This window comes from Salmo salar, chromosome ssa24 (genome assembly GCF_905237065.1).
Source record: "Salmo salar chromosome ssa24, Ssal_v3.1, whole genome shotgun sequence".
Lineage (NCBI taxonomy): Eukaryota > Metazoa > Chordata > Actinopteri > Salmoniformes > Salmonidae > Salmo > Salmo salar.
In genome coordinates, this window is record NC_059465.1 from 5,005,973 (window position 1) to 5,018,840 (window position 12,868).

The 12,868-nt window shown below is 46.2% G+C and overlaps 1 protein-coding gene across 7 annotated transcripts in view; it reads left to right on the forward strand.

Moving 5' to 3' along the window:
* Nucleotides 1-12,868, forward strand: part of abca2 (ATP-binding cassette, sub-family A (ABC1), member 2) — a 79,989-nt gene that overhangs the window by 55,592 nt on the left and 11,529 nt on the right. For 4 of the 7 annotated variants that reach the window (XM_045707051.1, XM_045707050.1, XM_014171163.2 and 1 more), the window contains 23 exons: nt 1,135-1,285; nt 1,665-1,869; nt 2,040-2,225; nt 2,441-2,621; nt 3,057-3,269; nt 3,499-3,695; nt 4,490-4,663; nt 5,134-5,372; nt 6,366-6,486; nt 6,856-6,935; nt 7,284-7,509; nt 7,773-7,991; nt 8,312-8,414; nt 8,653-8,978; nt 9,280-9,493; nt 9,603-9,708; nt 9,881-9,992; nt 11,067-11,127; nt 11,302-11,476; nt 11,690-11,805; nt 12,061-12,208; nt 12,433-12,556; nt 12,665-12,797. In XM_045707051.1, the coding sequence (XP_045563007.1) occupies nt 1,135-1,285; nt 1,665-1,869; nt 2,040-2,225; nt 2,441-2,621; nt 3,057-3,269; nt 3,499-3,695; nt 4,490-4,663; nt 5,134-5,372; nt 6,366-6,486; nt 6,856-6,935; nt 7,284-7,509; nt 7,773-7,991; nt 8,312-8,414; nt 8,653-8,978; nt 9,280-9,493; nt 9,603-9,708; nt 9,881-9,992; nt 11,067-11,127; nt 11,302-11,476; nt 11,690-11,805; nt 12,061-12,208; nt 12,433-12,556; nt 12,665-12,797 (3,810 nt within the window). The remainder of the gene's footprint in view (nt 1-1,134; nt 1,286-1,664; nt 1,870-2,039; nt 2,226-2,440; nt 2,622-3,056; nt 3,270-3,498; nt 3,696-4,489; nt 4,664-5,133; nt 5,373-6,365; nt 6,487-6,855; nt 6,936-7,283; nt 7,510-7,772; nt 7,992-8,311; nt 8,415-8,652; nt 8,979-9,279; nt 9,494-9,602; nt 9,709-9,880; nt 9,993-11,066; nt 11,128-11,301; nt 11,477-11,689; nt 11,806-12,060; nt 12,209-12,432; nt 12,557-12,664; nt 12,798-12,868) is intronic. The other 3 variants (XM_014171167.2, XM_014171165.2, XM_045707053.1) reach the window with 2 other exon arrangements.

Sequence of the window (12,868 nt, forward strand, 5' to 3'; positions counted from 1 at the left end):
AAAAGCATGAGTTGACACACAGCCAAAATAGTAGGAGAAGTGCAGACGAACATAATATTATACTATAAAGGAAGTTGCACACTGCTCTTTTGACCATTGAATCATTGGGAGCATATGTGCACCTTTCAACTTTTTCTTTGTCCCAGATAGAAGTTGCCATGGCCTTAGGCACAGATATAGGATCATTTTACCTTCCTGAAATCTTCACCGTTATTGGGTGACAATGTGAAACTCATTGTGAACCAGTGTCTAGGGGCAACTGCAACTTCTGCTTTGACTGGTTTCTCTCTCTCTCTCTCTCTCTCTCTCTCTCTCTCTCTCTCTCTCTCTCTCTCTCAATTTCAATTCAATTTGCTTTATTGGCATGACGTAACAATGTACATATTGCCAAAGCTTACTTTGGATATTTACAATCTCTCTCTCTCTCATGTTTCTCTCCGTTATTACAATCCTCACTGAAAGCCGTGATATCAAAGCAGCAGTGACGTTACCCACATTCAGGGTGTTAGAGATGAATCTAACGAATCCCTCACTATGAGTCACTATGATATTTAACGGCTGATTTGATAAAAGTTGTTTCACTTCATGCCAACGTTCATTGAGAAAGAAACATGTTATTTAAAAATGCTATCTCCTTAATGTATCAGACCGACAGTGACTCCGCTCCTTTGCAAGACGTCCGAAGGAAACGTGTCTGGTTGGTAAATGCTAACAAATAGAAACACTCGCTACCTCACTCTTCAACCAAGGTGCATGGATTGAGGAGCAAACTGAAGTGAAGAGGAAATTTAACCTCATCTTAACCTCTGTTGCTGCCTTGCTATGTTGTTGTCTTAGGTCTCTCTTTATGTAGTGTTGTTGTGTCTCTCTTGTCGTGATGTGTGTTTTGTCCTATATATATATATTTTTAAATCCCAGCCCCCATACCTGCCGGAGGCCTTTTGCCTTTTTCTAGGCCGTCATTGTAAATAAGAATTTGTTCTTAACTGACTTGCCTTGTTAAATAAAATAAATAAATGAAAATACATCTCCAGGCTATTGTCCATTGGGCGAAAGTGTTTAGAAACAAGATTAGTAAATGCTAACAGTATTTCTCTCCTTTCTGTCTGTCTGTGTCCTGTCTGTGTACATCAGTTTCCTGGTGTCAGTGATCTACTCCAAGGCCAAGCTGGCGTCAGCGTGTGGTGGGATAATCTACTTCCTCAGCTATGTCCCATACATGTACGTGGCCATCAGGGAGGAGGTGGCCCATGACAAGATCACGGCCTTCGAGAAGTGCATCGCTGTAAGATCGGGCCTTTGTTCTCATCCCTGTCTGACTCTCTCCCTATGCTTTATTCATGTCAGGGAATTTTTTGTTAGTCATATACTGTGCCCATGTCTACACTGTCTGGATATATTTAATGAGAGAAACATCACCCCAGGCTCATGGCTAGATTTAGTTATTTGTCTCTTTCACTGAGTCAAATGGCCTATTTCTGTGTCAAAGGTGTATCAAAATGTCAAGCAAAGTAGTTGAAAGTCAGGAACAAACCAGACTTGCAAAATTCTATTCTATTCTCTGACACTACCCGTCTGAATCAGTCAGCCCTTGAAAGACATTGATCTTCATACATGTCAATAGCTTTTAACACGTCCATTGTCCTTATTCCCATTCTCTCCAGTCTCTTATGTCGACCACAGCGTTTGGCCTGGGGTCTAAGTACTTTGCCCTGTACGAGGTGGCTGGGGTTGGTATCCAGTGGCGCACCATCAACCAGTCACCTGTAGAGGGCGATGACTTCAACCTTGGCCTGTCCATGATGATGCTCATCATCGATGCTAGTGTGTATGGAGTACTCACCTGGTACATAGAGGCTGTGCATCCAGGTAAACAGTCAACATCCAATATGGATTTCCATTTTTCAAGTCTTTGGCTGCTAACTTAAATCCCTCCTTTTTGTGTCCCTGTTTTGTCACTGACTGTGTTTATGGAAGCAATATGTTTATGGAAGCAATTGGGCTTGATTTTTTTTCACCCATTCTCTCCTGTCCTCCAGGGATGTATGGGCTGCCTCGGCCGTGGTACTTCCCCCTGCAGAAGTCCTATTGGCTGGGCAGTGGGCGTGTGGAGACATGGGAGTGTCCCTGGGGGGGAGGGGCCAGGCTGAGTGTCATGGAGGAGGACCAGGCGTGTGCCATGGAACACCGGCGATCTGGTAGGGCCAAGCCTGACCTTAGACTTGGTTAGTGGATAGTTAGTAGAAATATTGTTGATAGGTAGTTGAACATCTACTCAACATCTATAAAGCATTGATTTGGGACTATCCAAATAAGGTGTTACCAATAAAAATCGAATCTCAAAATAAGGTTCTTCCCTGGTTCTGTAATAGACAGCAGCTTTATCCTCTCTCTCCCTCTCTCTCTCTTTCTCTCGCTCGCCGGCTCTCTCTCCCTCCAGAGGAGATGCGTGGTATTGAAGAGGAGCCCAGCCACCTGCCTCTGGTGGTTTGTATAGACAAGCTGACCAAGGTCTACAAGATGGGCAATAAGCTGGCCCTCAACAAGCTGAGCCTCAACCTCCACGAGAACCAGGTGGTGTCCTTCCTGGGACACAACGGAGCCGGCAAGACCACCACCATGTGAGAGAGAAAAATGTGTGTGTGCCCACGTGTGTGTGTCAGAGGGTCCCCAGTCGTTTGTGTTGTGTTGACGTGTGGTTTTACAGAGAGACACAGGGAGATGCGTGTTGTATGTTTTGGTAAGAATTTGTTTGAAGGGTTATTCATCATTTGCTTATAAACCATATTGTAGATGAACTATTTGTAAACTATAGTTCATATAATGATAAATTATAAACAGGCCATACATAATGTTGTCTATAACATCACCATAACGTTCCCGTAATCTTTCCTTGACTTTTCCCATATTATTCCCATAACATTCCCATAACATCACCATAATGTCCACAAAATGGCCTTGAAATACAGTATAACCTATGTTTTACGTGTCCATTTCTTCCCTCTCTAACTAACCCTGTCACTAACTACCATTGGTTCTCTACTACCATCCCCCAGGTCTATTCTTACAGGTCTGTTCCCGCCCACCTCTGGCTCAGCCACCATCTACGGCCATGACATCCGTACTGACATGGAGCGTATCAGGCAGAACCTGGGCATGTGTCCCCAGCACAATGTGCTCTTTGATAAGCTCAGCGTGGAGGAGCACCTGTGGTTCTACTCCAAACTCAAAGGCATGGCCGAGGAAGACATCCGCAAGGAGATGGACAAGTACGTCACATCCCATTTGGATGGTTTAACCAAGTCAAAGGCCCTAAGGTGGAAATTAAACTATCAACATGGCATTAGATTAGGATCTCACCTCTTCGAATCGAAGGGTGTAGATAGTATATAAGTACAGGTGACTGCCATTGAAGGATATGTACAGTTTGGAAACAAATTATACCCATCCACAGCCCAAAATAACATAAATGACCATGAGTTGTGTGTATGTTGTCAGGATGATAGACGATCTAGAGTTGAATAATAAGCGTCACAGCCTGGTGCAGACTCTGTCTGGGGGAATGAAGAGGAAGCTGTCCGTGGCCATAGCGTTTGTGGGCGGCTCCCGGGCCGTCATCCTGGATGAGCCTACGGCGGGGGTGGACCCCTACGCACGCAGAGCCATCTGGGACCTCATCCTCAAGTATAAACAGGGTGAGACAGGATGTGTCAAACTCACACACTAACCCTTGCACACTAAAACTCACAACAGGTGAGACATGGGTCAACCACACTAAGATTGTGTCTCAAATGGCACCCTGTTCACCATAGAGTACACTGGTTTGTCACCCTGTTCCCTATAGAGTGCACTGGTTTGTCACCCTGTTCCCTATAGAGTGCACTGGTTTGTCACCCTGTTCCCTTTGATGTACACTGAGTGTACAAAACATTAGGAACACCAGCTCTTTCCATGACATAGACTTACCAGGTGAAAGCTATAATCCCTTATTGATGTCACTTGTTAAATACACTTCAATCAGTGTAGATGAAGGGGAGAGGACCGCTTAAAGAAGGATTTTTAAGCCTTGAGACAATTGTGGCATACTGTAGATTGTGTATGTGTGCCATTCAGAGGGTGAATGGGCGAGACAAAAGATTGAAGTGTTTTTGAACTGGGTATGTTAGTAGGTGCCAGGCGCACCGGTTTGAGTGTGTCAAGAACTGCAAAGTTGCTGGGTTTTTCACGCTCAACAGTTTCCCGTGTGTATCAAGAATTGTCCACCACCCAAAGGACATCCAGGCAACTTGATACAACTTTGGAACCATTGGAGTCAACATGGGCCAGCATCTCTGTGGAACGCTTTCGACAACTTGTAGAGTAGGTACAGTACATGCCCCGACGAAATGAGGCTGTTCTGAGGGCAACACCTTCAATATTAGGAAGGTGTTGCTAATGTTTTGCGCACTCAGTGTATATTGAAAGAGAAACATTTCCACTGTGTTTCTAGGTCGCACCATCCTGCTGTCCACCCACCACATGGATGAGGCTGACCTGTTAGGAGACCGCATAGCCATCATCTCCCATGGGAAACTCAAGTGCTGCGGCTCCCCACTCTTTCTCAAGAGCACCTACGGAGACGGCTACAAACTCACCCTGGTCAAGAAACAGAGTGAGAGGGGAGGTGAGTCTTTTATATGTGAATATGTGTGTTTCTCTTTTTCATTTTGTCACAAGCTGTCTCATTCTATTATCAATGACAGCCTTCCTCTGTCCCTCACTTTTAGAATATGATGAATTTGTTCTCTTTCAGTGGAGGTTGTTTAGGGGAGGACGGCTCATAATAATGGCCGGAATGGAGCGAACGGCATCAACACATGGAAAGCATGTGTTTGATGTGTTTGATACCATTCAACTTATTCCACTCCAGCCATTACCACGAGCCCGTCCTCCCCAATTAAGGTGCCACCAACCTCCTGTGTTCTCTATAATATCCTTCACTTTCTCTTTTAAAAGTCTTTGAACATGTACAGCTTGTATTTTGCCTCTGAAAAGTCTCTTTGTCCTCTACTTTTCCCGCTGCCCCACTCTCTGCTTACACCTTATCCTCCTTTCCCTCCCTCCATCCATCATGCTGTGTGTTTGTGCCTCCAGACCAGGTCACCCAGCCCCAGCCTCCCTCAACCCTGTCCCCTTCCTCCTCCTCCCTGTCCCCCTCCTCCTCCCTGTCCCCCTCCTCCTCCTCCCTGTCTCCCTGCTCGGAGGCCCGGGTCACCCAGTTCATTCGTCAGTTTGTGGGGTCCTGTCTGCTGCTGTCTGACTCCAACACTGAGCTATCCTATGTGTTGCCATCTGAGGCTGTCAAGAAGGGCTGCTTCGAGAGGCTATTTCAGGTACATACTCAGACAGACACAAACCTAGAGATGAAGTTACACCCACTCAGACATAGACACAGACCTAGATATGAAGGTACACCCACACAGACATAGACACAGACCTAGATATGAAGGTACACCCACACAGACATAGACACAGACCTAGACATGAAGGTACACCCACTCAGACACAGACCTAGACATGAAGTTACACCCACACAGACATAGACACAGACCTAGACATGAAGGTACACCCACTCAGACATAGACACAGACCTAGACATGAAGGTACACCCACACAGACATAGACACAGACCTAGATATGAAGTTACACCCACTCAGACATAGACACAGACCTAGACATGAAGGTACACCCACACAGACATAGACACAGACCTAGACATGAAGGTACACCCACTCAGACACAGACACAGACCTAGACATGAAGGTACACCCACACAGACATAGACACAGACCTAGACATGAAGGTACACCCACACAGACATAGACACAGACCTAGACATGAAGGTACACCCACTCAGACACAGACACAGACCTAGACATGAAGGTACACCCACTCAGACACAGACCTAGAGATGAAGTTACACTCACTCAGACACAGATACAGACCTAGACATGAAGGTACACCCACTCAGACACAGACCTAGACATGAATGTACACCCACACAGACACAGACACAGACCTAGACATGAAGGTACACCCACTCAGACACAGACCTAGACATGAATGTACACCCACTCAGACACAGACACAGACCTAGAGATAAAGGTACACACCCACTCAGACAGACATACAGACAAAGACCCACACACTCAGAGAGACACATGACCTAGAGGGACTTGACCCACACACTCAGACAGACAGACAAAGACCTAGAGACTCTTTCAGGTACTCACTTAGACAGACAGACTCAGACTGTGTCTCAAATGGTACCCTATTCCCTTTATAGTGCACTACTTTTGACCAGAGCCCGTATTTCCTATTCCCAGGCATTGGAGCAGAATCTGTCCATCTTGGCACTGACCAGCTTCGGAGTGATGGACACCACTCTGGAGGAGGTCTTCCTCAAGGTGTCCGAGGAGGACCAGTCCCTGGAGAACAGTGATGCCGGTGAGACCAAAGAAATATGCCTTTATTTCTATGGGTACACTCAAAATGGCTGCCAGTCCACCAATTATGGCGTCATTGACCTGAATACGGATGTCCATTCTAGTGATTCTATTTCTGTGTGTGGGACCAAAGCTTTGTGTGTCTGTCTGCGGCTACACGGATCAATAAAGTTATTTTGGGAGGGCTCCATTGCATTCATAATTTATGATACACATCATGAATTTCATTTCTGCTGAGTTTGCAAACAGTGTTTGCGTTGCCAAAAAGCTAAATGCTGATATAGACTTTTCACAAGTTATCTATTTAGTGGTGGTGTTGCAAATCTCTTTAAATGTTAATCATGATCTATTAAATTCTCTCTCCTCCCAGACATGAAGGATTCCCTAGGCGGTATCTCAGTGGGGAAACCTGCTGCTGCAGTGGGTCTGGGGGGCTCTGTAAAGCCACAGGTAGGGATTAGTTCAATACATGCTTTTCCGAATTGATTATTAGTTGATTGCAAAACAGAGTAATGTTCATTTATTTAAACAAATGAAACATTCTAGTAATTTCACAAAGGTGTTTATTTTATTTTAGCTTCCCTTATTTTCTAATCGATAAAGACACCCTTGGTTGACTAATTAATGAATCGATGAATCTAACTTACCCATCTCTCATCCCTGCGATAGACTTGCGTCCTGTCCAGGGGGTGTACTTAGACATCGAGCTGCCTCACGCTAACATGAGATGGGCTACTGCTAGGCGATTCTGGCTCAGACAAGGCTTACTTATTTTACTTGCTTTCTGCCTATCCACAGGAGCCGGGGGCTCCGGCGGGGAGCAGCAGCAGTGTGGAGAGGCCAGAGGTAGAGCTGTCTAACCTGGTGATGTGCTCCAGGCTCAGCCAGAGCCAATCCTCCCTGCGCTCCTCCTCCTCCCTGGGTTCCGTACTGGGGGATGAGGAAGGGCTCTACGTAGACTTCTACGGAGACTACTGCCGCCTCTTCGACAGTGGACGGGACCTTCACTCTACCAGCCTGAGGGGTAAGAGTCTCACTGTTGGATGAGGAGACTGAAGGACATCGAGAGGGTGTTACTTAGTGAATACCTTTTTTATCTTCATTATATTTAACCAGGTATGTTATTAAGAACACATTCTCTTTTACAACACGTACCTGGCCAACTGGAGGCAATAAGATATATAGTATGGTTGGATGAGCTTATGAGAGTTATTTTGCTCTATGTGAGGTGTTTTTAGGCTTTGCTCATGTCTCTCTTTGTCTCGCTCCATCTCTCTCTACCTCCAGCGGATGTGGAGGAGGCCTCCCCTGAGCCTGTGGTCCTGGATGGGCAGGGCAGCTTCAAGCTGGAGGGCTGGTGGCTGAAGCTACGCCAGTTCCATGGCCTCATCGTCAAGAGGTTCCACTGCGCCAAGAGGAACACCAAGGGCCTCTTCTCACAGATCCTGCTGCCCGCATTCTTCGTCTGCGTGGCCATGACTGTCGCTCTGTCTGTGCCTTCCATCGGTGAGGACAACTACAAGTGACATTACATTTGAGCATTTTAGTCATTCAGCAGGCACTCTTATCCCGGAGTGTAGTCAACTAAGTTTAGTAGGAGAAAACAACCACATATCACAGTTATTGCATGTGGACTCTTCTTCGAAATACCCGCTGTGAGCAGAATCAGTGGCCGGAAGAAGAAGAAAAGTGCAGGTGTGAGTGCACGACAGACAAGTACCGTTTGTTTCCCCTCAAGTTCAACTACAGATGATCTTGAACCTGACTTGGATGTTTGTCAGTGTTTTTAGGTCATCGTGGTGTGACGTCTGTCTTCTGTTCTTCAGGAGATCTGCCACCACTGATCCTGTCCCCATCCCAGTACCACAACTACACCCAGCCCCGTGGCAACTTCATCCCCTACGCCAACGAAGACCGCCCACAGTACAGGTCAGAAAGACATTGGGAGTAGGGGACTGTAGGTCACTCATGCTATTATATACACAGTGTAAATGCGTTGTTTTACACATCCATAATCCTATCTGGCAGGTAACATTATTCGTTCATTTGTGCATCTGAGTCTCAGTTATCACCCATCATACACGACATCATTAGTCTAATCTACAGGCCATGGATGTTGTAAAGCTTCCGTCTGTAGCTTTATAACAGCAGTTCTTCCTCTCCTCAGGAGTAAGCTGTCCCCAGACGCCAGCCCTCAGAAGATCGCCAACACGCTGCGTCTGCCATCGGGCGTGGGCGCCACCTGCGTCCTCAAAACGCCCTTCAACAGCACCCTGGACCAGCTGGCGCAGACGCTCAACCCCAGCGCCAACAACAGCAAGACCCTGGCCGCCCGCTACTTTGACTCCATGTGTCTGGACTCCTTCACCCAGGGAGTGCCGCTGTCCAACTTTGTACCCCCTCCCCCCTCGCCAGCCCCCTCCGATGACCCCGACACTCGCTTTGAGGATGGGCTGTGGAACTTCACTGCCACCACTCCTACCACTGCCAGGGGTATGTCTTTGCGCCCCTCCCACCACCGTGCTCAATGCTCAGGTGGTAAAAACTGTCTAAAAGGACATGCTATACTTCGTATGTAGGCTAATGTTTTATCATATCATACTGTATTATAGTACCTGTACCCTGTGTCATATAATTGCATTATATCAACATTATATAATTGTATTTGATAGCTACAGTGGAGTCCTGTGTCGGCCATTCTGGCTCAGACAAGGCTTACTTACTCTACTTACTTACTAGAGTCCTCTACAGTAGCCTCCCAAAAACTCCTGCCTGTCTATGTGTCTGTCTTCAGAAACGGTGACGTCTCCTCCCACCCTGCCCCTGTTCATCCGGGAGCCAGTTCGTTGTATCTGCTCCATGCAGGGGACGGGCTTCTCCTGCCCCAGCGGGGTGGGGGGGCGGCCGCCCATTATGAAGGTGGTCACCGGGGACATTCTGGTAGACATCACCGGGCGCAACGTGTCAGAGTATCTCCTCTATACCTCTGACAGACTGCGCCTGCACAGGTAACAGACTCACTGGGGTCGGGCACAGGTAACAAACTCACCGGGCTCGGGCACAGACGCATACACACACACTTTAAATGTCTTTTCTCTCTCCCTCCCTCTCTCCTAGATATGGAGGACTCACAGTAGGCAACATACAGAAATCAGTCCCAGCATCCTTTGGGAAAAAGACTCCGCCCATGGTTCGCAAAATAGCAGTCCGCAGATCAGCTCAGGTCAGCAGAAGGGCATTTTCTTGAAAGGGGGAGGGTGTAGTGCACTATATAGGGAAAAGGGTGCCAATTGAGATGCAACTCTAGTGTCAGTTTGATGGACAGGTTTATTATTACACTTAGCTATTTGCGCTGCTGTGTCATTGCCAGTGACATAATTGTCCCCTCCCAATAGGTGCTGTTCAATAATAAAGGGTACCACAGCATGCCAACCTATCTCAACGTCCTCAACAATGCCATCCTGCGTGCCAACCTGCCTCCAGGCAAGGGCAACCCTGCTGCATATGGTAAGAGATTCTGCCAAAATAAAGGAGACACTTGAGTAATTGAGGGATACGAAGTATATTGAAAGCAGGTGCTTCCACACAGGTGTGGTTCCTGAGGTAATTAAGCAATTAATATCTCATCATGCTTAGGATAATGTATGAAAATGCCCAGTTGCCCATTATTTTGGCTACGATGGCTAGAAGAGACCTCACTGACTGTTAAAGAGGGCTCTCAAAGGAGCATAGAGGTTTTTAAAGGGTCGGTGTGTCACCTGATCTCAACCTAGTTGAACACTTATGGAAGCTTCTGGAGCATTTTCCACCACCATCAACAAAACACCAAAGTATAGAATGTCTCATGGAAGAATGGTGTTGCATCCCGCCAATAGAGTTCCAGACACTTGTAGAATCTGTTCTGGCTAGTTGTGGCCCAACGACCTATTAAGACACTTTATATCAGTGTTACCTGTACCTACTCAGAAGCCTGGTTCCAGATCAGCTTTTTATCTTGCCAACTCCATTGCTGTCAAGGCAATGACGATGAGTGACAACAAAGATTATCTATGTACTGACAAGATACTGGACTGACCACTCTAACAATGGAAATAAATAAGGCAGACGAGAGGAGGCGAGAAAATTCGAGCCAATGAAAGGGCCGATACGTGTGTGAACAACAGGCACAGATCCGATATAAAATTGTTTTTCTCAAAGTTGGCGGAATGCCACTGGCGTACACTTTATATCAATACATTCGTGAAAACCTAAACATTTCCAACTTCTATTAGATCAAATAAGCCTCACGAAGCAAATTAGCAATTATATTTTATGTTGACCAAATTCCCACTTAGTCTGCTTCACGCTGTATTTTCACACGGACAGATTTAGGGCGGAGTCAAGACTCTTATTTCTCCCTTTTCTTCTCAGGCGACAAGGAGTTAGCATTATAGCACAAACAGGCTGGCACTCTGTCTGGGATTATTTGAATTGGGTAGTTGTTCATGTGAAAATGTATTTTCAAAGTTCCTTGTATAGTATCAGGGGATCAGTATCTGTTCCCATCTAAACCATGTTGTTGATGTGTGCTTGGTTCTGCAGGAATCACACTGACCAACCACCCCATGAACCGCACCAGTGCAAGCCTCTCTCTGGACTACTTGTAAGAATTTATGCATTGAGTTACTGTATATTATACTATATATGGTACAACATTTCTGAAAGTACCTGACAGTGTCTCAAATGGCCCGCTACTCCCTATTGGGCCCTATATAGGGGATAGGGTGCCATTTGGGATGCAGACACTGTCTTAGTAAGTTTCTTTTGGTCCCTCCAGGCTCCAGGGCACTGATGTGGTGATAGCTATCTTCATCATCGTGGCCATGTCCTTCGTACCAGCCAGCTTTGTGGTCTTTCTGGTGGCAGAGAAGTCGACCAAGGCCAAGCACCTGCAGTTTGTGTCTGGATGTGATCCTGTCATCTACTGGCTGGCTAACTATATATGGGACATGGTGAGGGGGGGGGGGTGAAGTTTGTTATTGTGTGCGTTGTGCATGGAAGTGCTCCCTATAGCCGTACTCTCTGAAACAAGTCCTACCAGGGCAGTCTGTCTTCTGTCTGTTTGTACTGTTCATTCACAGAGGGTACTATGAATATTTGAGCGAAATTGTCTATTTCTGCCAGCCTATCTAACTGAAAGTCTCCTGTCTCGCTCTGCCTCTTAGTTGAACTACCTGGTGCCTGCCACGTGCTGTGTCCTTATCCTGTTTGTCTTTGACCTTCCTGCGTACACATCCCCAACCAACTTCCCTGCGGTCCTGTCTCTCTTCCTCCTCTACGGGTGAGTGCGCTTCACTGAAGACACATCAGCACTTCACTTATCTAAGACACATTATGAGGGATACACCGAAAAATTGCTTTTGGATTCAGGTAACCTGGAACAAAAGCATAGACATTGTTCCTTTGATGACATCATTTAAGAACAGTAATGCATTATTCGTAACTGCCTTTGACGATATCAAGAAACTGTAATGAATGTTTAATGAATATAGCCTATTATCATACATTCTTTCTCTCTCTCTCTCTCTCCCTTCAGGTGGTCTATCACTCCTATCATGTACCCGGCCTCCTTCTGTTTCGAGGTGCCCAGCACAGCCTATGTGTTCCTCATCGTCATCAACCTTTTCATAGGCATCACTGCCACAGTGGCCACCTTCCTGCTGCAGCTCTTTGAGCATGACAAGGTGTGTGTTTTACTCTGCTGACAGTATTGGTGTACTGACAGATTACAGAATTCCTATAACTTTCCCCAAGGTTTTTCTGAAATTCCTGTTGGATGTTGCCCGAAATCAGGAGGGAAGAAGCAGGAAATCCCGACACTTCCAAACAGGATTTCTGAAAAACCAGAATTTAGAAACCCTATATTGAACATTTCCTCATACCACTGTGTTTTGGTCTCTCCCTGCAGGATCTGAAACTGGTGAACAGCTACCTAAAGTCCTGTTTCCTTATCTTCCCAAACTACAACCTGGGTCACGGCCTGATGGAAATGGCCTACAACGAATACATCAATGAGTACTATGCTAAAATAGGTATTGTTACAGTTCAATTATATTTCAAGTTCTGTACATTTGAATCCTGCCCTCCTCCTGTTGAATTTAATCAATCTATTCAATCTCTCTTAAATATTTAACTCTCAGGTCAGTTTGACAAGATCAAGTCTCCATTTGAGTGGGACATTGTGACTCGAGGGCTGGTAGCCATGACAATCGAGGGCTTTGTAGGATTCTTCATCACCATCCTGTGTCAGTACAACTTCCTCAGGAAACCCTTGTGAGTGCGTGTGTGCATGTGTGTCTGCTCGTGTGTGTAGGTGCATGCAGTGTGTGTGTGTGTGTGTGTGT